The sequence below is a fragment of the Triturus cristatus genome, chromosome 3_2, assembly GCF_964204655.1.
Source record: "Triturus cristatus chromosome 3_2, aTriCri1.1, whole genome shotgun sequence".
Lineage (NCBI taxonomy): Eukaryota > Metazoa > Chordata > Amphibia > Caudata > Salamandridae > Triturus > Triturus cristatus.
The window spans coordinates 441723201-441749911 of record NC_140584.1 but is presented as its reverse complement, the minus strand read 5'-3'; the positions used below and the strand labels follow the sequence as shown (position 1 = coordinate 441749911).

At 46.9% G+C, this 26711-nt stretch overlaps 1 protein-coding gene across 5 annotated transcripts in view; it reads right to left on the bottom strand.

Annotated features, from left to right (window-relative positions):
- NFYC (nuclear transcription factor Y subunit gamma) overlaps positions 1-26711 on the bottom strand; it is a 111481-nt gene that overhangs the window by 5457 nt on the left and 79313 nt on the right. For all 5 annotated transcript variants that reach the window (XM_085648028.1, XM_085648029.1, XM_085648030.1 and 2 more), the window contains exons 7-9: positions 23859-24008; positions 23062-23169; positions 22556-22615 (exon numbers count right to left, since the gene is read on the bottom strand). In XM_085648028.1, coding sequence (XP_085504154.1) covers positions 22556-22615; positions 23062-23169; positions 23859-24008 — 318 coding nt within the window. The remainder of the gene's footprint in view (positions 1-22555; positions 22616-23061; positions 23170-23858; positions 24009-26711) is intronic.

The window sequence follows — 26711 nt, the reverse complement described above, 5'->3', positions numbered from 1 at the left end:
CAGATCCGTCAGCTGTCCCTGGGCCTGGTTCCACTGGCGTGCTAGGCACTCTTGGAGTGGACGCATGTTAAGTCTTGCATGAGGCACTATGAAAATGCAAGACGCCATCATCCCTATTAGTTTCATGAACACTCTTGCTGGGAGAGAGTGCTGAAGAAGGTACTTTTGGCGCAGGGCGTGCATGCTTGCGATTCTGGCTGAGTTGGGATAGGCTATAGCTTTTGAGGTGTCTATAGTGGCACCGAGGTATTGCTTTGTGTGAGACGGTTTTAAGTGGGACTTTTGGTGATTCACCGTAAAGCCTAGCTGGTGGAGTAGTTGTATGGTAGTGTTTGTATTCTGCACACACTGGTGGTAGGACGCGGCTTTTATGAGCCAGTCGTCCAGGTAGGAGAAGACGTGAATGTTTTGTCTTCTGAGGTGTGCTGCCACTACTGCCAGGCATTTGGTAAACACCCGTGGTGCGGTTGTGACCCCGAAGGGGAGAACCTTGAACTGATAATGTTGGCCGTCCACCACAAATCGGAGGTACTTTCTGTGAGCAGGGTGTATTGGAATATGAAAGTATGCGTCTTTCAGGTCCAGTGTAGTGAGAAAGTCGCCCTGACAGAGGAGTGGGAGAACTTGCTGAAGAGTTACCATATGAAAATGGTCTGAATGGATGTATGCATTTAGAGGCCGGAGGTCTAGAATGGGCCGTAGGGTCTCGTCTTTCTTCGGTATGAGAAAGTACAGAGAGTAGACCCCTAGATTTTGCTGATCGACGGGTACCTGCTCTCTCGTGTTTTTGCAGGAGGGAGAGTACCTCTCGTTTCAGAAGTGTGGTATGTTCTTGTGACATCGCACAGTGTCTGGATGGAATATTTGGGAGGGGGGGGGGGGGGGGGGGGGGGGTGTAGATGTTAGTTCAAGACAGTACCCTGATCGAATAATTTGGGTCACCCATTTGTCTGAGGTTATGGCCTCCCAGGTTTGAAGGAAGTCTTACAGTCTGCCCCCGACCGGAGTGGAATGGTCTGGGGGGAGCGGGGGAAAGTCATTGTGTGGGCGGTGTGGCAGAACGGGCGGTGTTGGTTTTGCCCCTGCCTTTATTATTGTTTCCTCGATATCCACCTCTTTGGTAGCCCTTTGAGAAGGTATTCTGAGGAGGGGACTTGTAGGACGTGGAGGCGTTATCGGAAGAGTAACCTCTGCCAGAGGCCGGAAAGGAGGAACGGCGAAAGGAGCGTCTAGGGGTTTGTGATTGCAGGGCTCCCATAGACTTCGCCGTATCTGTATCCTTCTTCATTTTTTCCCGGGCTTCGTCTACTTTTGGGCCAAATAAGTATTGTTGGTCAAAAGGGTGGTTTAATATAGATGCTTGGACCTCTGGTTTAAAGCCTGAGATCCTGAGCCAGGCGTGACGGCGAAGCAGAACACTGGTGTTTATAGCCCTGGACGCCGTGTCTGCTGCGTCAAGTGCACATTTAATAGAGGTGTTGGTAATAATCTTTCCCTCTTGTATCAGTTCATGAGCCTTATTCTTATATTTCTCTGGGAGATGCTGCATGAGAGCCTCGAGCTCATCATAGTGCGCTCTATCGTACCTCGCCAGCAGCGCCTGCATGTTGGCGATGCGCCACATATTGGCAGCTTGCGAGACAGTGCGTTTGCCTGACGCGTCTAAGAGCTTGGACTCCTTATCAGGTGGTGGAGCCTCACCAGATGACTGAGTTGGAGCGCTTCCTAGCTGTGGAAACCACTAATGAGTCTAGGGGCGCAGGTCCTTTAATATAGACAGGATCCGTGGGTGCTGCCTTGTACTTCTTTTCTATTCTGGGGTTTAAGACCCTAGCTCTGACGGGGTCTTTGAAAACCTCTGTGGCATGCTTGGTCACCCCTTTAAGCATGGGTAATATAGCAGTGGATTTATCTGCTATGTCAAATGTGTCAAGTAGGAAGTCTTCCTCAACTGGATCACTGTGTAACTCCACCCCATGATAATGTGCCGCCCGTTGTAAGAGGTGGTGGAACCCCAGGGAGTCCTCTGGTGGAGACGGCCTGGATGGATAGAGATCATTCTGAGGCACATCTGGGACATCGGGATTGTGATAATCCTCCCATGGGTCAGGTGTTCCCGGAGGAGTGGGGTCCTGCGGGGCATCTGTGGGATCATAGAATGGATCTCTGTGGTCATCAGGGTCTGGAGACGGGGTTGGAGACCGATGAGGCAAGGGTGGAGAAGGTGGGGGTGGAGAAGGTGGGGAGGGTACTCTGAACGGGGATGTGGCAGAGTCCTTCCGTTTTGGTGGTGGAGGAGGAGTTGGCTTGTCCAAAAGTATTTTCTTGGAAGACAAAATTAAATGTCCAGTCCTTGGATCCTTTGTTAAAGTCTTTTGAAGAGGATCCGGTGTGAAAAGCTCCTCCGGCACCGATTCTTCCATCGGTGCCGATGTTTTCGGAACCGAAGGCTTCGTCGGTTTATCCGCGCCGTGCTTTCTCGGGGTATCCGATTTTTTTGGTCGGCGCCGAGGCAGGCTTCGACACGGAAGCGTCGGTGCAGAGGGATTTGTGTTTGGTCGGCACCGAGAGGCCAGGTTTCGACACCGATTGCTTCAGAACAGAGCTTGTTTTCTTCGGTGCCGAAGAATGTTTTTTGGCGCCGCTAGGAGGCTGGCTCGGGCCCGAGCCGCCAGGAGACTTGTGATGCTTTTTCACCGGGCCCGAAGGTGGGGTGATGGAAGCAGTATGCTTGGTTTTCCCTAGGCCCAGAGGCGAAGGGGTAACCGGAATCTCTTTCGGTATGGGAGTGGGAGGGGGTAGGGTACTCACGACCCTCTGCGCCGGTGTGATCTCCTCCACGTCGGAGTCGTCGGCCTCGGAAGCGCTGACGTCGTCCTGCAGCTGGGTGTGCTGCTGTCCCGAAGCTCCGGTGTCTTCTCCGAAGATGTCAGGTGGAGCCGAGGTCGATGAGTGCGCCATGGTGCGTCGAGCTCGTCGATCCCGAATAGTCTTTTTCGAACGAAAAGACTTGCAGGCGGGGCAGTCTCAGGCCTAGTGTTCGGGAGAGAGGCAGAGGTTGCACACCTGATGGAGGTCGGTGTGGGGAAATTTAGACCCACATTTTGGGCACTTCTTGAAGGGAGTCCTTTCCATCGGCCGAGACTGGAGTCGAGATAGGCCCGAAGGCCGCTGACTGGAATCGAAGAAGTGCCGAAGAGAGAGATGAAGAAGTCGATTTCGTCTAAAGAAACTCGATGGACGAGGATTTTTCGTCGAAGGTCGAACTGGAAAGGTTCGAAGCCGGAGCACGAAGTATTACATCCGAGCCCGATGGCGGAAAAAAACAATCTGAGGATGGAGCCGAAGCCCATGCGCAGTACGGACCGAAGGAGGAGTCACCGAACTCGTGACTTCCAAAGACTGTCCAAGAAGAAAAACAAACTGCAAACATCCGGGCCCAACACCAGATGGCGATCTATGCACAGTGTATAGATCTGCAGCTCATATGCCTCGAACACTGTTTTTCCGGAAAATTGGTTTTCTATGATTTGGCTTCTCCAATGTGTTCTCTCAGTTTTCGCTTTCCATTAATTCCCACACATCACTAGTTGCCATCTGCATCAACCCATTGTTTGAGGCACCTAAAGAAGCATTAATCAGTGCAAGGGATACTAGTTCACTCATGAAGTAAAGCTCTGGCTTGCCCTTTGATAGTTTGTCAAACAAGGTGGAAATATTGTGCCAAAGTTGCCATAGCGCAACGTAATGGCTATGGCTCTTAACCCCAATAGAAGCAAAGGCACCTTCCCTTTTGTCGAGACTATCCAGGCACCTGCTTACCTTATCTGGTGGTACCAAGACATGGTTTTGAAGAATTCCAAAATTGCCTCTGAGAAGCTACTGAAATTATTGTTTCAGTCTTGACCTGGCTGAGTAAACGAGCTGGAACAGAATTAGTTGGTTTATATTTTTGTTCACTTTGGCAATGGAAGTCGTTGGTGGATTTTTCATGGACATTAGACCTTCATCCCACAGGCAAAAGGAGGGATCAAATACAATTTATTGACTTGTTTTAAAATTTAAAACAAAATGCATTTTCCTAAATGCACAAGTAGGAAAACTAAACTTTGGGATGGTCTGTATGAAACAGTGGAATTGATGATTTTCATCAAGAGGTGAGCCTCCGGGTTGAGACTCCTGACTTTTAGTTACAAAGTTCATAGTTATCAGCCTTATGTACCGTCTAATCTGGCAATACAATGTACTAATCATACATATCGCCATCACAATAGTTGATATTTTGACCATTTTCTGAAGCATGTTGCTGATCTTCCATTGTTAATGGTACTATAAGGGGCTAATTCACCACTCTCCAAAAAGCTGAACTAGCCCTTAAAGCACAATCTGCTCCTCATTGTGCCCAAGCTTCTTAAGGTCATTCTTGCCAACCAAAAAGTATGGTCTTTTGGCCTTCTTCACTGCCTCTTTATAACTAGGTTCTGATGAAGCACCTTTATCAGAACTTTATGAGTCTTTGTGCAATGTATGGAACCATTCTGCTCCATGCGTGCCTTTAACCATTCCTTGTAAGAGCAATTTGTACTTCCCATAGATATTAGTAAAGGAGTCAAAAATCACTTGGTCAGGGGTCTCCATCTGTAAAAAAGCTTCAAAGGCTTTACTATAGGATCGAATCAACTTCCTTAGGAAGGCTTCTGGAATTGCATTAGCCCACCATATTTGGCAGCCCTGTGCCTATACAGACAGCGGCTCTTTATTTAGCAACTTTTTCTTGGCCCCAAAAATCACTCCTCTCAAACACAGGCAGGAGCGGGTTATGATCGCCACGCAAATTCCACTCTAATTTGATAAGTGGAAAGTTAAGGGTCGACACAAATTCAATAATGGAACTACAATCTCTTCACTTCAAAAGTGGGTACTAAATTAGATGAATAAACCTCTTTCTTTCTTAAGAAGATTAAGAAGGTTAAATTCTGTTAACGATATATTTAATAAGTCCCCCTGATGTGAGTGAATAAAATGTGCCTACTCGATATTAGCGTTAAGTCATCTTCCTGCATACTAAGTCCACACACAGCAAGGGGGTACGTTACAATTGCCTAAAAAAACGATTAAAGGAGAGAAAGACCACCCTCGAAGAAATATGTCAAGCAAGACTGGAGCTCAAGCTCTGAATTATGTACATCTAAACCATCTATCTTTGAAAAACAGGTAGAGTAAATATCCACATCACTTATGAAATGCTCTGTTTGAGGACTTATTTCACTTGGTTCCTGTGTTTAAGCAGCTTATTCAGGAGAAAAGTATTAGCGCCAATCACCTGTCACAGCATGAAAATCACTTGGCCACCTGGACAGAAGCAGCCACAAATGTATTGACACTCACTGCCTATTCTGTGTTCTTCCCTATGAGCTGGAGCCATTCAAGGCAAAGTTTTATTACATGAATGCCACTAAACAGCAGCTGAAATAACAGATTCAGTATAGAGCTGCTTTATTTCAGAGCCCTGAAAAATGTCTAATCCCTTTAACCCCATGCCACATTAACAAATGCAGTGACTGGATTCTTCGTGCAGAACAGTTCTTCCCAATTGCAGTGCAAGAGAGAAAGGAATATGCTACTTACCAGTATGCATCTGTTCTTGGCATGTAGAGCTGCAGAGCCACACACTTAGGATAGTAGTAGATCGCCATCTGGTGTTGGGCTCGGATGCTTGCAGGTTGTTGTTGTCTTCGGAAGAAGTCTTTGGTCACGAGATAGATGACTCCTCCCTTGGACTACAGTGCGTATGGGCATCCACTCCATCCTCAGATTGTTTCTCGCCATGATGGGAAATGGAGTTTGTAAAAATAAAGAAAGGATGTCCAAGTGTAATGTCTAAGTAAGACGATGCTGGAACAGATACAGGTCCCGGGGAGGTGGGTGGGCGTGTGTGGCTCTGCAGCTCTACATGCCAAGAACAGATGCATACTGGTAAGTAGCATATTCCGTTCGAGGCATATGAGCTGCAGATCACACACTTAAGATAGACTACATAGCAGTATCTCCCCTAGCGGTGGTCACCTGTATCAGTTGCAGCAGTTTGGAATAAAGTTAAGGACAGCCTGGCCCACAGAAGCTTGTTGTTTGGCTTGCACGTCAACACAGTAGTGTTAAGTGAAGGTGTGTGTTGTAGACCATGTGGCTGCCTTACAAATATCTAAGGGAATGTTTCCTAGGAATGCCATGGAAGCCCCTATTTTGCGTGTGGAATGCGCTCTAGGGGAACTGTTAGTGTGCGTTTAGCCTTGTGGTAGCATATTTGGATACATTTAACTATCCACCTGGCTATTCCGGATTTGGAAATGGGGTTGCTTTTATGTGGTGGAGAGAAAGCAACAAACAATTGTTTGGTTTTGCGGAATGCTTTGGTTCTGTCAATGTAGTAAAGTAGGGCTCTTTTAACGTCTAAGGTATGAAGAGCTCTTTCAGCTACAGAGTCTGCATTTGGGAAGAACACTGGTAGCTCGACTGATTGGTTAAGATGGAACGGAGAAATGACTTTGGGTAGGAATTTAGGATTTGTTCTAAGAACCACTTTGTTACGGTGTAGCTGTAGGAATGGTTCTTGTATGGTTAAAGCCTGGATCTCACTTACCCTTCTAAGGGATGTGATAGCAATAAGGAACGCTACTTTCCATGTAAAGAACTGTAGTTCGCATTTATGCAGAGGTTCAAATGGGGGACCCATGAGCCTTGTGAGAACAATATTTAGGTTCCACTCTGGAGAGGGTGGTAATCTGGGAGGAATAATCCTTTTAAGACCTTCCATGAAGGCTTTGATCGCTGGTACTTTAAATAATGACAAATGTTGTCGATTTTGTAAGTAGGCTGCTAATGCTGCTAGGTGAAGACGTATGGAGGAGTACGCTAAATTACATCTTTGCAAGTGTAGTAAGTAGCAAATGATGTTCTGGATGGATGCATCTAGTGGGTGTATATTATTGTTAGTGCAGTAAATGGCAAATCTTTTCCATTTTGCAGCGTAGCAGGCTCTAGTAGTAGGTCGTCTGGCCTCTTTTATAATATTCATGCAGTCTGGTGGTAGGTTGAGGTAACCGAACTCTAGGACTTCAGGAGCCAGATCGCTAGGTTCAGTTGATGTGGATCTGGGTGTCTGATTTCTCCATGGTTCTGGGTTAATAAGGACGGGGAGAGGCACAGTTTTTGGTGTGGAACTAGAGAGGTCCCGCAGTGTTGTGAACCAGGGTTGACGCGCCCATGTGGGAGCTATTAGTATCAGCTTGAGAGACTGTTGCCTGAGTTTGCGTACCACGAATGGAATGAGTGGGAGAGGCGGAAAAGCGTACGCAAATATGCCTGACCAATTCATCCATATTGCATTGCCCTTCGACTGTGGGTGGGGAAACCTGGCGGCGAAGGTTGGGCATTTTGCGTTTGTGTGTGGCGAACAGGTCGATGTCTGGTTGGCCCCATTTTTGGAAGAATGGGAGTAGGACTTGTGGGTGTAGTTCCTATTCGTGGATCTGTTGAGTTTGTCGACTCAACAGATCGGCAATCTGATTGTGAACTCCTGGAAGGCGTTCTGCTAGCAGGTATATGTTCTGGGGAATGGCCCATCTCCAAATGATCTGTGCGAGCTGGGACAGCTGGAGAGAATGTGTGCTTTCTTGTTTTTGTATGTAATACACGGCTGTCATGTTGTCCGTCCGGATGAGGACAGTTTTGTTTTGGAGATTTAATTGGAATGATTTTAGTGCTAGGAATACTGCCAGTAGCTCCAGGTAATTGATATGGAGCACTTTCTGTTGAGTGGTCCATGTGCCCTGAGTGGTGTGTGTTAGGAGATGGGCTCCCCATCCTGTGAGAGATGCGTCAGTTGTCAGCACTATTTGTGGAAGAGGCTCTAAGAACGGCCGGCCTTTGGACAGGTTTATGGTGTTCCACCATTTTAGGGAGTGATGTGAGCGGCTGTTCACCAACACCAGATCTGCCAGTTGTCCGTGAGTCTGCTTCCACTGACGTGCTAGACATTCTTGCAAGGGACGCATTTGAAGTCTTGCATAAGGCACAATGAAGATGCACGACGCCATCATGCCTAGGAGTTGCATAAACACTCTTGCTGGAAGAGTGTGTTGGGTTTGAAATTTTGCGATCAGAGCTTGGATTTTGGCTATCCTGGCTGGGCTGGGATATGCTAGTGCTTTGGAGGCATTTATGGTGGCTCCCAGATATTGATGGATGTGGGAGGGTTGGAGAGGAGATTTGGGATAGTTTATTGTGAATCCCAAGTTGTGTAAGATTTGAATAGTTTGGCGAGTGTGTAGGATGCACTTGTTGAATGAATTGGCTTTTATGAGCCAATCGTCTTGATATGGGAAGACATGAATTTGTTGTCTCCTGAGATGCACTGCTACTACTGCTAGGCATTTGGTGAATACTCTGGGCGCAGTTACCACCCTGAATGGAAGGACTGTAAACTGATAGTGTTGTCCGTCCACCACAAATCTTAGATACTTCCTGTGAGCAGGATGCATGGGGATGTGAAAATAGGCGTCCTTGAGGTCTAATGTGGCAAGAAAATCGCCTTGTTGTAGTAGTGGGAGTACTTGTTGAAGAGTGATCATATGGAAATGATCTGAGTTTATGTACTGATTTAGGAGTCGGAGGTCCAGTATTGGTCTGAGCGTCTCGTCCTTTTTGGGGATTAGGAAGTACAGTGAGTATACTCCTGTACCCTGATGTTGTAAAGGAACTTGTTCTATTCCGTGTTTTTGCAGCAATGAGAGCACCTCTTGTTTGAGGAGCGCAAGATGGTCTGGTGACATATAGCGTTGCTTGGGTAGAATGTGTGGGGTGGGGGGGGGGGAGGGGCGAGTTCCAGGCAGTAACCATACTGGATAATTTGCTCTGAGCACTAGTTGTCCAAACCCCAGGAGGTCATCTGGAGGTGATGACTTGGAGGGATATGGAGTAGGGTCAGGCATATCTGGTAGAGGGTATGCCCAGTCGTCCAATGGTACAGTATCTGGGTTTGTGAATGGATTATTGAGATCATCCAGATCACCCCCTCTCCCTAGGTCATCATCATGCTCCTGTGGGGGTGGTGTATGTGATGGAGATGGTAGAGGTAGTGGTGGTGGAGGCAGAGGGGGTAGGAGGTGGAACAGGAGAGGAAGGAGGAATTGGGGATGTTGCCGAGTCCTTCTCCTTTATAGGAACTGGGGCAGGTGTTGTATCCGATTTCCGTTTCCTACAAGGTACAGCAGTGACCTGTCCAGTTTTTGGATTAATATAGCTCCTTTTTTGGGTTGGATCTGGGTCTTGGTCTTGAGGAACAGACTTTGGCGCCGATTTTTTCGGTTCTGATCGAGGTTTTAGGTGATCGGTAGAGTCTTTGGCTTTAGGAGGTGTATTATAGTCCTTAGCCGGTGGTTTCGGTGCCGAAGTTGAGTCTTTAAGCTTGGGAGCTTTCGGCACCGGCTTGTCTATGGGCCTCGGTGTTTTCGGTGCCGGTTTCGGTGCAGAGAGGTCTTGTGTCTTCGGTGCCGAAGGCACAATGATATGTGGTTTGCTCGGGCCCGAGCCAGTGGAAGGCTTGTGTTTCTTCGGAGCCGAACCCGAAAGCGGGGCTTCTAAGGGTGTTTTCGGTCTCGACTGGGGCCAGCTGGCGAAGTCTTGACCAATGCCTTTGGTTTTGGAGAGGTTTGATTAGGGGCAGTATTACTCACGCGTCGCCCCGGAGTAATGGGGTAGTCTGAGTCGTCTGCTTCTGAGATAATTTGAAGTTCCTCGGAATCTTCTTCCGGGACATCGGGACCCTCATCGAAGATGTTCTCTGGTTCCGGGGCTGGTCTGTGTGCCATGATATGGTGTCGAGCTCTTCGATCCCGAATGGTCTTTTTGGATCGAAATGCAGCGCAGGCTGGACAGCTGGACTCGTTGTGATCCGGCGAGAGGCACAGGTTGCAGACCTTATGATGGTCACGGTGTGGGAATTTTGCTCCACACTGGGGGCATTTTTTAAACTGCGTCCTTTCCATGAGCCGTAGGCCTTACGGCGCGGATAGGTCCAATCGCCCGCATCGACGTCCGGAACCGATCCGATGAATTCGATGTCGAGTGAAGGTGCCTCGATGTAGTTTTGTAAAAGTTTCTCGTTTCGAAAGCTTGTTTTTGAAGTTTTCTACCGGAGTGGAAAAGTTACATCCAAACCCAATGGCGGAAAAAACAATCTGAGGATGGAGTGGATGCCCATGCGCGCTGTAGTTCAAGGGAGGAGTCACCTATCTCGTGACCAAAGACTTTTTCCGAAGGCAACAACAACCTGCAAGCATCCAAGCCCAACACCAGATGGCGATCTACTACTATCCTAAGTGTGTGATCTGCAGCTCATATGCCTCGAACATGCATCTTCTCTCGGTCCCACTTATCCTGAAAGTCGAAGAGGAAATTGGCCTCCTCTATAGTTGCTAAGGGTAGGCCACATTCTGGAGGCACTTTATCAAAGAATCAAATCTCACTAGGTTGCCACTTGGAGAGTTGTTGGGTGGTAATCTTGAGTGAAGTCATCTGGTACTAGCAGAAGGCAGCTTCAGTAATCTTTATAATGTTATCTTGAATATTGGTCTTTTCTTATTCCTCCTATCTTGGGGCAGTAGCTCTGAATGTCAACAACATAGTTAGCTGTTAAATTTGTGGTTGGGCTAGGTCAGTTTTGGGGATGGCAGAAACATCTGAATGGTGAACCTCCCCCGCCCTGAAACGGTTGGCAGGAGGATGGGTCAACAGTACCATAAAAAAAATCTGCAGTAGCACGGAATGTGTTGAAACATGCACAAAGATTCTAGCTTTTATCTAAAGAGTGCAACAAATAAACATGTTCTGCTTATCATTGTAAGCTAGAAAATAGAGCCGAAGAATGAAAAGCAAATCTGTTTGTTTCATTAAACAGCTACTTCAATAATACTCCGTGACCCGACCGGACCTTCACCTCAGCTGCTGGCTCTGGCAGCAGGCAGTGTGACCTTAAAACTCAACTGTAAAAACGTAGAGTTCTGATGTCTTCTTTGTAATCGACAACTGGGTGCGTCACAAGTCGCAGATTACAAAGAAATTAAAAAATGACGATTATACATGGAATGCAGAATTCCATGAATTTTAAACAGAATAAAGAAGTTATTGCTATTTTCTCCCTCAAAGTACGGAATAGGAAACCGGTTGCAACAAGTAATCTTCGGGAGAAAAATAAATATCAAGTACATTATGTCTTTTAGGAGAAGAGCTCCCAAGGATACCTTCACGCTTGTGGTATACAATTTAATATCTACAAGCATCTGGGGGAATGGAGCTCCATGACCTTCATATCTCACTGGTTAGAGCAGGGGTCTCCAACGAGTAGCTCGGGAGCTACTGGTAGCTCGCCAGTACCCTGAAAGTAGCTCTCAGAGTTGAAGACAAGTCAAGACAATCTCAGAGAGTCTATGCATATTAAAGAAGGCAGCACCGCTCATCTCAAAACACAGAGTGAAAGCCAATCAAACCAATAGCAGACCCTTTTAATAACACTCAAACACAAACTGAGTTGGGTTACGGGTCTGCCACATGACCGTCTGTATCCACTCGGACTCTAAATCTCAAGGAGATTGGCCATGGTATACGCCCTGCTCTTTCAGTCCCAGCACATATGTGAACAATGCACGATCAAAGAATGACAGTAGTTATCAGTGCTGACCCACCAAAGTGTGGGACTGTAGGAGCCGGAGAGAAAATTTGTTAGGAGCATGATCAACCCAAGAGCTGAGAGGAGCAGTGTAAAATAATAGCCTCATCTGCATTTTTTATGTGTCGTCTATCTGACATGGTGTCGCTCCCTAATAAACAGTGTTGTTTCCTGGAAGCTACGTCTAGAGTCAAGGACCGTCAAATGTGTATGCGCGCCTGCAATATAAGGGTTTTATCTTTGGTGCAATTGTCTCCGTTCATGGCATAATAGTGCCCATGCTGTAATAATGGTCATCCTTGACTATTATGGATATTTTTTAGTGTAGTTGTCCAATACCAGCTGCCATCATTGACAAATTGACTGGCCTACTTTTAGCCACCCCTGACAAAATGATTACTGTTTCTTGCATAAAAATTGCCATAACTGATATACGTTGGGCATCCTGGATGTTATGGCGCCCAGCCTTGGTACTTTGGCCCTGGTATAACGGTGGGCATTATTTGCATAACAAAAGCATACTTAGTGCTATGGTGAAAATCCATTACCTATGATTGTAATACCTGGGTACTTTAAGCAGAATCTGTCTATGTGAGGTATTTGTACATGATAGTACTGATATTTGTGGATTGTGTGTTTTCTAAAATTGAAAACTGATATTTTAATGGCAAATATGTTTTTTAGAAAAGATTTTTATTCTGGAAACTGAGTTTGTTTGCCCAAAATGGAAAGTGGTATTTGATAGAAAAAAAATATGCGTATTTTCAATAACTAATTTGCTGACGAAGACAAAATATTTTATTTCTAAAACACATTTAAAGTTGATAGCCAAATGCTAATTCAAGCTGAGTTGGGTGGTGACTTTCTGCTCTAGTTCTGTCCTCTGTGCCGCAGAGCATTTGATTATTTGAATGTAACTTCATTAGTGAGGGGGTGGCATTTAATAGTGAGAAACGCTTTACTGCTATTTCTGCTGGTAACCTTATCTTGAATGCTTGGGTGATTATTACTGACAATCCTGCTTCGAGTGGTCATAATGTAATGTTAACACATGTTGCCACTACTTTACAGTGATAACGTATGCTAGTAGCTCAGCAGGACTTTCCTTGAGCAGAAGTAGCTCTCAACACAGAAAAGGTTGGCGACCCCTGGGTTAGAGTTTGGTTCGTATAAAGAGAAACAGGCTGAAAAAATCCCATCCCAACAGGGAATGATTTAAGAATATAAATCGATAAAGAATGCAATTCTGGATAATTTGAAAGGCTAGCTTCAGTTTCAGGATACAGACCTCTTGAACAGATGGAAGTTTCAAGCATATCATTAAAACTGTAACCTAATGATCCAGGTCAATGTGAAGGGAGACCCAACGATCAATTATTAAGACCAATTGGAAGCTATATAGGGCTAGAAGGCTTAAGAATAATTTGCAAGGATTATGCCGATCTGTAGGCTATAAGAAGAGGGAAAGTTGAGATGTAGAGTGCCATTGGGAAAATCTATTTGGACACTTAATGAGCATAGACTATTCGCACATTTAACTATGGCCTCTTAGGAGACATACAAGTCCACCTATGAGTGACGCCAGAGGTTGACGCTATTGTTTAGTATGCTGTTCATCCTCTCATCTGACACATTGTTACCCTACTTTGAGCTACTTCTCTCCATATTATTTAGATTACAGTTGATAACCATAAGAGGAAGTTCACAACAAGCATTTACAATGCAACGGTCTCGGCATTGGTAAAGTTAGAGCTATTGGCATTGCTCATGACAATGCCGTTTCTTTAACCCCTTCAGCGCTGCGCGGATTCCCCCGCGGTGCTGAAGGGTTCGAGCGCGGGCGGGGCCATGACGGAACGGTTCCGTCATGAGCACAGCTCAACCGATGCTCATGACGGAATCGTTCCGTCATGAGCATGGAAGGGGTTAAATGTTTTAAAAACAGAAACATAAACAAAAATAATGTCATGAGCAATGCCAATAGCTCTAACTTTACCAATGCCGAGACCATTGCATTGTAAATGCTTGTTTCATCTTACTACCTCCTACAGAATACCGGTCCATCGGTCTGCCTCCCGGATTCTTACCCCATTTCTCCTCATGTGCATGTGATCCCTATTGGACAGTCCAGGTAGAGTGCAGTGCCTCTCTGCCCTGGGACCAGCTTCTTTGATGGTATCATGGTGACAGGGTCTAATATTCACTCCATATTGCACTTTCTTTCTGGCACCACTATGTGAAAGGTGAGGAGCCTTAAGGATGTGAATGCACTGTATCTACACTCTAGTTGTTTTCCTTTTTGCACCCTCTTGTGATCTTCCTATTACTCCATGTTGGTGGCACGTCTCCCAATGTTACCCTTTTTTGATTTTTTTGTATCATGAACGTACCTTCCACCTATATCACTTTCTCCTCAATGTTTTCTAGTTCATCGCTTCATCCCCATATAGTCTATACATGAATTGTTGTTCTTATGTTCCCCTGTTTGCCTCTCTTGATACTGCGCCCTGAAGAAGGTTAGACTCAATATTGGGGTCACACACCGAAACGCGCATCGGCACTGGAGTTCTTGTGTTTCTTTGCATCCCTCCAAGATTGTTTACATATAACATTTAACGTCTGTGTCAATAAATCATATATCAAAATGTCGATGTAACTGATGAAAATAAATTGTGTTGACGCCACTACCTAGTGAATCGGGATCCTGCGGCTTTCCAATATTGTTCACTTTGTTGTTGGAGAGCGGATTATTCACTAGATGTTATTATCTTAGTTTGCTCGCTGGATCTGTGTGTCTTTTAGGATATGTGGGAAAGAATGAGTATGCGTTGGTTCGAGTGAATGGTTGTGTGATATTTTACTGGTTGCACCTGGTTTATTCATTTTCGGTATTTATTTCCTATTATTATGTTTCATTCTATTTATTACAATAAACTTGATGCAATTGATTTTCAATATATTTGTTGACTCAGTTTCACCATTCAAACATTTTTCTCTAATGAGTGTTTTCGTGTGGGGGGGGTAAGGCTTCCTTTGTCTGTTCATACATATCAGTGAGGATTAGCACTGCTACAGTAAGCTGCTAGGCAGTGGGGTTACTGTTTGCGAGCATTACTGTGCTTTCCCCTGCTTCCCCTCCCTACTTATCGGACTAGGGCCCCCTTCTGCGCGACTGATCTCGTTGGTCTCTAAAAGAACTGTCTGGTAGACACAGTGGACGGACGGACTGACAGACACACACAGACAGACAGACAGACAGACACACACACTTGCCCAGACACCGCACTACACAAAAAGACACACAAAAAGGAGAATGATTTAAACCAGCTGGAATGTGCCACACGTGATCTGTTTTTAAGGGTTTGAAACTCGGATCGCGCTAAGAGGATAATTCACATTTTCCAGCCGTAGTGAAGAACGAATAGTTTCTTACCTGTCGGTGTAGTTTTGCAGCTTGAAGATCTTTCTGGATTCACTATGCTGTGCATTATTCCGCGATCTTGTGGTTGGGTCCGGATTCGTAGTCTTTCCTTTGTTTTTTTTTTTTTTTTTTTTTTCGTAGCCCAGGTGGGCGTCGACGTACACCATTTGGTGCACCTCCCGTGACGTCGTCGTGCTTCCTGCGGAAGTCCCACCTTTGGGGCGCCATCTTCGGGTTCTTTTTTCCTTTCCTCTTTTTTTTTTTTTTAACCCTAGGCGATTGTTTAATCCTTCTTGTCCCTTTATCTGTATGTTTGTATTTGTTTGATCTTTTCCATTTTACCCCCTCTTCCTCCAGCCTCATCTTCCTGGCGGAGGTGGGTGGGTTCGCAAGTGAATCCAGAAAGATCTTCAAGCTGCAAAACTACACCGACAGGTAAGAAACTATTCGTTTTGCAGCGTGAATCTTTCTGGATTCACTATGCTGTGCATCGATTTTGTAGCGGTTTTCCTAGTTCTGTGGCGGCTGGGTGGTAGATGAGCGTTGGTCGTTGAAAATGTGCTGAAGCACCTTCTGTCCAACCTGTGCTTCCTTGTTCATCTGAATGTCCACGCAGTAGTGTTTCGTGAACGTGTGCACAGATGCCCAAGTTGCCGCGAGGCATATGTCCTGGATGGGCGTGTTCGCCAGGAAGGCCACGGTGGCCCCTTTCTTCCTTGTGGAGTGAGCCTGCGGCCCCTCCGCTAGCTCCTGTCCAGCCTGTTTGTGGCAGAATTGAATAGTGAGGGCAATCCACCTTGCGATGGTGCCCTTAGTCACTGGTCTACCCAAGAAGCTAGTAGCAAAGGACACGAACAGCTGTTTCGACTTCCTGAGTTCCTTGGTTCTCTCAATGTAGTGCATCACCGCCCTTCTGGCATCGAGGGTGTGCAGTGCCTTTTCTGCGTTTGTAGTCGGGTTTTGGAAGAAACTTGGTATCTGGATAGCCTGATTTATGTGGAACGCCGACACTACCTTGGGCATGAAGTGTGGGTCAGTTCTCAGGACTATTCTATCTTTGTGAATCTGAATGTAGGGTTCCTGCAGCGTTAGTGCTTGAAGCTCGCTCACCCTGCGTAGTGAGGTTATGGCCACCAGAAAGGCTGTTTTCATAGTCAACATCTGCAGTGTTGCCTTGTGAATGGGTTCAAACGGTGCCTTCATGAGCTCCGTCAGGACCACATTCAGATTCCATGCCGGCGGCGGCAACCTTTTCGGGGGGGCCATCCTTTTGGCTCCCTCCATGAATCTCCTCACCACCTGCGAGCTGAAGAAACTTCCACCTTTTTCACCTCTGGTGTAGGCCACGATGGCCGCTAGGTGTACCCTTAGTGAGCTCGAGCAGAGGTTACTCTTTAGAAGGTGTGTGAGGTACCTCAGTACTGTTGAGTCTCTTGTCATTCTGTTTTGCAGGCCCTTTTTCCGGCACCACACAGTGAACCTCTTCCATTTTGCGCTGTAGCATTTTCGTGTAGTTGGTTTCCTTGCCTCCCGTAGCACTCGCATCGTGCTCCGCGGCAATCTTAGGTGTGCGAACTCTAGGTCTTCAGGAGCCATGCCGCCAGGTTGAGGGTCTCTGGCTCTGGGTGCAGGACCTCTCCGTTTTGCATTGAGAGCAGGTCCTTCCTCCTCTCGAACCTGTATGGGTTGCATTGTGCCATTTCTTGAATTTGTGAGAACCATGTCTGCCTCGCCCACTGCGGAGCCACCAGGATCAGGGTCATGTTGCTGGTTCTGCACTTGTCGAGCACTCTGTGCAACAGGGGTATCGGTGGAAAGGCGTAGGCAAATGTCCTCGACCAGCTTATCCATAGGGCATTTCCCTTGGATAGCTGATCTGGTTGCCTGGACGCGAAGCTTTGGCATTTTGCATTGTGGCGTGTTGCAAAAGGTCTATTGTGGGAGTCCCCCATCTCCGGAAGATTTTCTCCGTCACCTGGCCACTGAGCTCCCACTCGTGTGATGCTGAGGTCTGCCTGCTTAGCCAGTCTGCCTCCACATTGTCCTTCCCCGGTAGGTGAATTGCCAGTAGATCTATCCTGAGAGGTATGGCCCATCTCCAAATCTCCTGAGCTAGGGACGAGAGCGGGAACGACTGTGTCCCCCCTTGTTTGTTGATGTAGAACATCGCCGTGGTGTTGTCTGTTTGGACCAACACCCTCTTGTTGAACAGGTGCCTCTGGAATGCCTTCAGGGCTAGCAGGATTGTTTTCAACTCGAGGTAGTTGATATGGCGGACCGCATCTGCTGGGGCCCATAGACCCCTCACTCTGAGGTTGTCCATGTGCGCTCCCCATCCCTTCTGCGATGCGTCCGTGGTAATGGTCACTGTTGGGATTGGTGGTGTCAGGCTTCTCCCTGCTGTTATGTTGTCTCTGTTCCACCAAGTTATCTCCTCCTGCACTGCGTGTGTAACAACCACTAGATCCTCCCAGCTTCCTTTTGCTTGTGACCATTGTTGTTGTAGCCATTCCTGGAATGGTCTCATGTGCAGGCGTACATTCGGCACCAGCTGGATACAGGACGCCATCATCCCCATCATCTTGCTCACAGCCCTCACTGTCAGAGCTCGCCCCTTCTGGTAGAGCTTCGCCTCCTTCAGTAGAGCCTCTGTCCTCCTCTCGCTGGGCACTACTGTGCTGTTGCGGGAGTTGATCTTTGCCCCCAGGAAAATCTTCACCTGCTCCGGTTCCATCGATGATTTTCCCCAGTGGATCGAGAATCCCAGATTTGTGAGGGTGTCTGTTACGCGTTTTGCGTGCCTCTCGCACTTTCCGCGTGAGTTTGCCTTGACCAGCCAGTCGTCCAAGTAGGGGTAGACATGTATTCCCTGCCTGCGTAGGTGCGCCGCTACCGCCGACAGGCATTTTGTAAAGACCCTTGGTGCTGATTTTAATCCGAAGGCCAGGGTCGTGAACTGGTAGTGTTCTTGTTCGATGTTGAATCTTAGCAGGCCCTTGTGCCTTCTGTTTATTGGGATGTGAAGATAGGCATCCTTGAGGTCCACGGTGACCATGAAGTCCCCTTCTCTTATTTGTGGCAGAACCTCCTGCAGTGAAGTCATTTTGAACCTTTGCGTTCTGATGAACTTGTTTAGGTAACGGAGGTCTAGTATGGGTCTGAGGTCTCCGTCTACCTCCGGAACCACGAAGTAGTTTGAGTAGACCCCTTTGTTGCGTTCTCTGAACGGCACTGTCTCTATGGCTCCCTTTTGCAGGAGTTTCCGCGTTTCTTCTCTGAGTATTGCCAGTTCTTGGGCCGATCTCAGTCTTCCCCTTGGTTTCCTGTTTGGAGGTCTTTTCTCCAAATCTACGCAGTACCCGTACTGCACAACGTTCCGTATCCACTTGTCTGTGGTTATACGCCGCCACTCCTGAAGGTAGAACCTCAGTCTCCCGCCTACTGGTGTCGTATGCTCGTAGGCTCTTGAATTTTCTCTTCCCCCTGATGACACTTTTTTGCGCCTCACCCTTGGGGTCCTGGCGAGGGTAGGCGTCCTCTTGCGTGCTGAGTCACTTCGTCGAGGGCTGTTCGCCCCCTCTCCTCCTTTGGCCACGTCCGTTCCCTCTCCCGCGAAAGGACTGGCCCAGAGGTTGATATTGCCAGTTTTGCTTCTGCTGACCTTGTCCGTGACCTTCACCCTGCTGACCTTGTTGGAACGCCTGGTGCGACGTCCCCTGCTGGCTTCCTCCCCTACCGTAGGGTCTTCGAGGGATTTCCTCGCCTCATTCCCCTCAGCTGCAGGGCCCCCATGGACCTCGCCGTCTCGTTTTCTTTTTTCAGCTGGGTGAGCTTGTCGTCCACTGTTGCTCCGAACAGTGTCTCTCCATTGAAGGGGGTGCCAAGGATGTTGTTCTGCACTTCCGGTTTGAATCCAGAGATTCTTAGCCATGCATGCCTCCTCTCTGTGACCCCTATGGCCATGAGTCTTGCCGAAGTTTCTGCCCCATCCAACGCCGTCTTTATACAGGAGTTGGCGATGTTTTTGCCTTCATCTATCAGGTGATTCGCTCTCTGCCGGTATTCTTCGGGGAGGTGCTTTACTAACTCCCCCATCTCATCCCAGTGCTGGTATTGGTGTCTATTGAGGAGTGCATTTGAATTCGCCATGCGCCAGTGCATTGCGGCGTTCCTCTCGACCTTTCTTCCTGTGAGGTCAATCCTCCTGCTCTCCTTATCCGGGGGTGGGCCCGAAGTTGCTGGTACGTTGGCCCTTCTCCTGGCCGTGGAGGCTATGATGAAGTCAGCGGTCACACTACCCTTGATGTAAGGGGGGGTCCAGGGAGGAGTGCTTATATTTCTTCTCTGTCCTGGGCGTGATCGACCGGCAGGTTGCAGGTTCCTTAAAGGCTTCTCTCCCCTGATTCATCACGCTTTGTAGCATGGGGAGGAACTGGCTCCTTGTCTGGATGGGGGGCAGTGTCTCGACGAGAAAATCGGCTTTCGGTTTCTCCTCGTCGAGTTTGACGCCGAAGGCCATTGCTGCGCTCCTGACCACCATATTGTAGACCCCGATGTCGTCGGGTGGCGAAGGCCTCGAAGGGTACGTGTCCACGGGCTCCTCCGGGTTTTCGGTGTCGAGATCGTGCCATTCGACGTCGTTGCTGGTAGATGCCGCCGATTCGTAGAACGACCGTTGGTCTTCTTCCTCGGCTTCTCCCTCATAATAGGGCTCTTCTTCCTCTTCGAGTTCCCTTGTCAGCCCTTCGGCGTCGAACTCGTCTTCGACCTCCTCGACGTCCGCTGATGGAACCGTTGGAATCTTGAATTCCTTCATTCTGGCGTCGAACTCCTTCTTTCTTTGAAGGATGTTCTCCATTTCGGCCTCGAGCCGCCTCTTCTTTTTTTCCATCTCGGAGATGCTTTCGGCGTCGACCGCGGGTCTTTTCGATGAAACTTGCGTCGACGTCGAACGTTCTTTCTGCGTCGATCGGCCCGTTTCATGGGATGCTTTCGACGACCCTTGCCTTTCGGCGTCTTTCGGCACCAGGGAGTCCTTATCTAAGGATCCGCTCGGCCTCTTGTCTGTGGTTCCCCCTTTGGCCGTCGAAGTTTTCGGCGCCGGGGCTCCCTTCGTGGACTTTGACTCAGATTTTCTCGAGTCACCCTCGTGTTGTCGAGGTACTTTCTGTTTTGCGCTCGACGATTCTCTTACCTCGTCTTCTTTTTTCTTGTCGGTCTCTACGACCGTGAAGTTTTCGGCTGTCTCGGCGACGTTGTCCTCGTCGTCCGAAGAGAGGCCCAGAGCGTAGAGCGTCGGGGGCTTCCCCTTGCCATCCATGCTGGCGTTGGCCCTTCTCTGCCGCTCTCTCACCCTGAGTGTCTTCGGCGCGAAGGCTGAGCAGGCGTTGCAGTCGATACTCTGGTGATCGACCGGTAGGCAGAGGTTGCAGACCGGATGCTGGTCTCTGCGCGAACTTGTGGTGGCAGTTTGGGCAGAACTTGAATGGCGTCTTGTCCATTGCGCTCAGGGTCTCTGAGCGTGCATTCTCCAAGGCCATCGAAGAAAAGCGCGCTGGTCCTCCTTTCTTCGCGCTCCTGATGAAATCTTTTCCTTTCCTGATATCTTCTAGTGTTTCTATCGATGAAACTCGCTTTTCTTCCTTCTTCCTTCGAGTGTAGTTCTGGAGCTTCCCGATGACGATCCAGACCCAACGGCGGAAAAAAGAATCTGAAGATGGCGCCCCAAAGGTGGGACTTCCGCAGGAAGCACGACGACGTCACGGGAGGTGCACCAAATGGTGTACGTAGACGCCCACCTGGGCTACGAAAAAAAAAAAAAAAAAAACCAAAGGAAAGACTACGAATCCGGACCCAACCACAAGATCGCGGAATAATGCACAGCATAGTGAATCCAGAAAGATTCACGCTGCAAAAGGGACGTTTCACCCGTCTCCATAATTCTAAAACGCTGTAAGTCATCGGTAATTGTATCTCGTGTTTTGTGCACGTGCGCTGTAGTTTTGTAAAAGAGTTGCTGGCAGTGGCATGATCTGTGCGAGGGCACACACATTACCTGCCCACCTACCTGTGCAGCGAGAAACGCAAACACAAACCGAGCGAGTCCTTAATGTGAAGGGCTGAGCGGGAGGCAGCGCAGGAGAGAGCACTCACGGGAGGTGAGAGATGTAAATACATGGGGGTGGGGGGGCACGGCCGCTGAGGCTTGTGAAAAATTAAACTCGGCGCATTCAAACTGGCCTATTTCCACTTCAAAAGGGACGAGCGCTGCGCGCCCCACGCGGCTTCAAACACCGGCGCCCGCCAAGGCTTCCAGGAAGGAGCGAGAGCCGCGGCTCCCGGGCCCCGAGCACGGGCCGCGCCGGCAGCCGCCGCTAATTACGCCCGAGGGGGACTACTAACTAGGCGCTAGATCACTGATGGAGGGGCCGGGGAGGGAGGCTCGCGGCCTCGCGGAGGAGGGCACGGGGAGAGGCACCGTCAGGGCGGACTGGCAGGGCCCGAGTGCTCACTGGCAAGGATCTCAGGCAGAGCGGAGAGGGGAATCACAGAGCAGAAATGCCTCAGAGAAAGGCAGCCTCCTTTTCGGATTCGGGGGCGTGTTTTGCTGTGGTCTCCTCCTTGAGACTTTTCGCAAAAAACACGCCCCCCGATCCGAAAAGGACGGAGCATGATTGGAGTGACGGGACCTCTTCTCCAATGGCTGGCCAGCATTTATGAGGCCAGCCAATGGAGAACAGGGCAGAAGAGGGGCGGGTTCAAGCCCCTCTTCTCCCAAGTCATTAAATCTCCGGACTTCCGGTCTGCCGACCGGATGGTCCCAAGACCTAAAAAGCTCCTTCTTAGTAAAAATGTTATTCACTTATCCCTTATACATTTTCTCATTAAAATTAGATATTTTAAAAACATTCAACCCGGATTTACTTTACCCAAGGTGTTTTTAAATTATTACCCTATTCTTTTCAAAGTCCCTGGTATAGAGCCATTGTATATTAAGAGCTGGCCATTATTACGTGAATGCCAAAGCAAAGTCACAAAGCATTTCTTCATGGTGTATGGAGATTGAGCAAGGAAAATAGTTTACAAGTAGGTGTTGCATTAAATGTGATTATTAAAAGGCAAATCTTTAACAGATCCCGGAGAGCCTATAAAGTGTGAGCCATCATCAGCAGCACTAACTAGAGATATGAAGTGAGCCAATTGAAAACTGATTCATACATTCTGTAGAAACTGTGGTCTAGATAAAGATATTTTGCATTATAAATGCTGCCATTCAGTTGTTTACTTCTTGGTTTAATCGACAGGGAAAATTGCCATTTTACTCAGAAAGGGGCTTACTTAATGCGCTTTGTATGGTTCAATTTATTTAATCACAAAAATAGGAAAGAATTGGTTTTCAGACATCTTACCTGCCCATCTGTGAACTGGCTGAACTGTTGCTGTCCTGACTGCACCTCTGCTTGTGTAATCTACAGAGCAAGGGGGTATGATTAAAATCCCAATGTATGTTTGGTTTAACAAAAAAGAAAAATTCATCATTTAGTGACAAAAAAAAAAAAAGATTTAAAATGAAAATCGTTTCCATCTAATACACCCACAATAGGCAAGTGAGGACTGGGAAAGGAACTGGTCACCAACTGCTTCCTGTATCAAATATACATGTTTATAGAAAAAGCCAACCCAAATACCAATGCAAATAAGTTACAGCAACTCCTTGGGGCTTGGTAATGAAAACTGATGCTATATTGATAACACATCCGAAGTGTGCACGATGCAGATAAAGGGGGTGGAATACTTCGAACCAAGTGAGTGCGAGCATAGGGATGAAGAATTCTAGCCATGTATGGTTTACATATTTTTAAGCAAAAAAGATGTTTAACACAATTTAATGGTTACATTATTCTTGGAAATTCACCTGTTGTGCATTGGCAGTGAGCGCCTGGAGTTGGCCCTGGACCACCTGGGTTCCCGATACAGGCTGCGCCAGGCGGATGTACTGCAGTTGCCCGGTGTTTAGTTGAACCTATAAAATTGACATAAAAGCAGACTCTTCAACCTGAATTAAATCCATCATGAATACAACCCCTAGAAGGTACTTCTCACCTTGTGATCGAATAGGAAGGGCAATTGGTTGACAGACAAATGACTAAATACACACACGCACACACACACACACCCTGTTAGGATTGTGACAGAAATTGTCCAAGAAACAGAATGAATTTGGAAGGTTTGAATTGGGAAAAGCTGTAGATGAACAAAAAAATATTTATTTTTAGGCATTTCAAAGAGGTTATTCAAAATGTGTTTGTTTGAAGCTTTAATCTGGTAGGAGTTTATCTCTTGGGATAAGACTATTATTATCGCATTACTACTCCCTCCCACCCACCCCCAAGAATGTTGGCTGGACAAACAGTCTAAAGGTTTATCTCACTGTATTTACTTTGAAATGAGTGGTGGCACAAACAAACGGGGACTGGTCTACAGATATATCAGGACAGAATAATCTCTCCAGCTTCCCAGTAGGGACACAACAAAGCAAGGTGCCTATTACAGAATATATGACCACTAACTCCCCAGTTTTATTGGCTTGTTTAAAGCTTTCTTCCTTTCCTAATAGGCCAGTTTGCCTAGTCAACTACACTGGATCAATCCCATTCAGTGGTCGGTAAGCTAGTTGCTCTTACTCAAACTTAGCCCGAGCAGGATTCTCACCGGTATCTGCTGGATTTCTCCAGTGTTAGTTATGATTTGCTGCATGACCTGCATGGTCTGACCCCCGCCTTGAGACTGCTGACCCTGAGGCTGGGCCTGGACAATCTGTACCTGCTGGCCTTCTCCCACCTGCATGGTCATTGGTGTACCCTGAAAAAAAGAGAAAGTTATGCCTATTACAAGTACAGTGCAAATAGACATTTTGCAGGATCGGATACCACAAGCTGAATTTAAAGCATACATTAAATCACTGCAAATGTACACTGCCCACCACACACTGCAAGGTGAGCAGATTGAAAGCAGAGGTACACACAAAGGATACAGAGTTTAACTATAGTCCGGGACACTGGAATGAGGAGGCATTGGAGAGCAAAATTATGCAGCAGAATTGAGTAAATAATGCAGCAAGAAAAGAACAATTATGTGGCATAATGTGAAATATTATGGAATAGTGTTATTTCATTATTTTGCCATATTTAGGTTGCAGCTACCAGACAGCATAGCTGTCAGCGTTTGCTAAAGACATCTTGGGGACTAGGAAAATTGACCTAGGAATGCATTTCGCCGTTGCTTGCTATTGGCTTGGTTTGTAACTCAAGTTTTCTTGCTTTAAATTTGCTGGCTTTATTTGCTTTAGGCTGTTCAGATTGTCCCTCCAGTTGCCAAAGCTGTGTTTATGGTAAGCTTTCACACACTCGTTTTCTGTAAACGGGCCTTTAAATCTTGTTCATATCTCGTCACGTTTGCTGGGCATTCAAAGACAGAGGTCAAATGTCAAGCTGCGTCTTCGAGGGAGCCTAGTGTTTATTCAGCGGACTTCAAAGTGAGAGCGTTTACAGGAAAGAGGAATGCAGATTACTTTCCCCATGAAGCATTAAAGGAAGCACGAAATGTTCCAGGGAAACAACAAAGTCTCCAAACTGCACAAGCAGGCGTCGACATCGAGTCGCACTATACAGGCCAGAAATCACGAGTGGGTTTCCTCGTTAAAATAACATTTCTCTGTTTTTTGGGACTAAAAATTGTGAAAGTTTGGATTGATCTACTGGGAGAGGACAGTTAGGAAAGAGGAGGGGGGGGGGGGGGGGATTTCCATAAGTAAGGACATTCATAATATTGACCTGTCAATTTACAGCGAGTTAGTTTTTGGTTTTATTGCCTTTTTAGAGATTTTGTTGCAATGAAAGCAAAGTAGAAGGTGCCTGTAATTGTTGCATTCTTGTGCACTCAGTGTTTTCCCTTTATGGAATGTAATGTTGCCATCCAAATAAGGTTGGACTACTGTCAGGACCTGCATTTTTTGCTATTAGTCAGTACCATGCCTGTTTAACAGAGTGCCGGCATTTTATAACAGCTTTTCCCACTGCGAAGTGCAGTTGATTTCTTGTAATAAGCGAAAGATAAGTCTTCATTTGTTCCTACCTTTTTATTTTGTACATTATTAATGCACGTTTCATTTGGCACTTGTACGGCAAACACCAAACAGATCTCTTAATGTTTGCTAGATGTTTCAAGTGAGTTAATCAGTAACTGCTTAAATCAGATGTTGTTCGACTTAAATCATGGCAAATTCTGGTAAGACTTCCTTCCAATGTTGTAGATTTAGCTTCATTACATTTAATAGGGGTACCATATTGGCAAATCCAAGACGTCAGCACAAGACCAACTGGCTTTGTCAATGCTTGTCAAACTTGGTAACACTCTCTAGGCATTGGTTGCACCTCGTTAGTGCCAGTTTAACATACAAATACGGTAATGCGCAACAGAAAGTTGACCAGTTCAGCTTTACAAAGGGCGTCCACTGCGCAACAATACGCGTCACTGCATATTTATAAACTTTTAAACCATCTGAGCTAGAAACACAATTTCTTTTGTTCAAATATGCAGATTATGCAGCAGACGATTGATAATGCAGTAAATCTATAACAGGGGTCTCCAACGAGTAGCTCGGGAGCTACTGGTAGCTCGCCAGTACCCTGAAAGTAGCTCTCAGAGTTGAAGACAAGTCAAGACAATCTCAGAGAGTCTATGCATATTAAAGAAGGCAGCACCGCTCATCTCAAAACACAGAGTGAAAGCCAATCAAACCAATAGCAGACCCTTTTAATAACACTCAAACACAAACTGAGTTGGGTTACGGGTCTGCCACATGACCGTCTGTATCCACTCTGACTCTAAATCTCAAGGAGATTGGCCATGGTATACGCCCTGCTCTTTCAGTCCCAGCACATATGTGAACAATGCACGATCAAAGAATGACAGTAGTTATCAGTGCTGACCCACCAAAGTGTGGGACTGTAGGAGCCGGAGAGAAAATTTGTTAGGAGCATGATCAACCCAAGAGCTGAGAGGAGCAGTGTAAAATAATAGCCTCATCTGCATTTTTTATGTGTCGTCTATCTGACATGGTGTCGCTCCCTAATAAACAGTGTTGTTTCCTGGAAGCTACGTCTAGAGTCAAGGACCGTCAAATGTGTATGCGCGCCTGCAATATAAGGGTTTTATCTTTGGTGCAATTGTCTCCGTTCATGGCATAATAGTGCCCATGCTGTAATAATGGTCATCCTTGACTATTATGGATATTTTTTAGTGTAGTTGTCCAATACCAGCTGCCATCATTGACAAATTGACTGGCCTACTTTTAGCCACCCCTGACAAAATGATGACTGTTTCTTGCATAAAAATTGCCATAACTGATATACGTTGGGCATCCTGGATGTTATGGCGCCCAGCCTTGGTACTTTGGCCCTGGTATAACGGTGGGCATTATTTGCATAACAAAAGCATACTTAGTGCTATGGTGAAAATCCATTACCTATGATTGTAATACCTGGGTACTTTAAGCAGAATCTG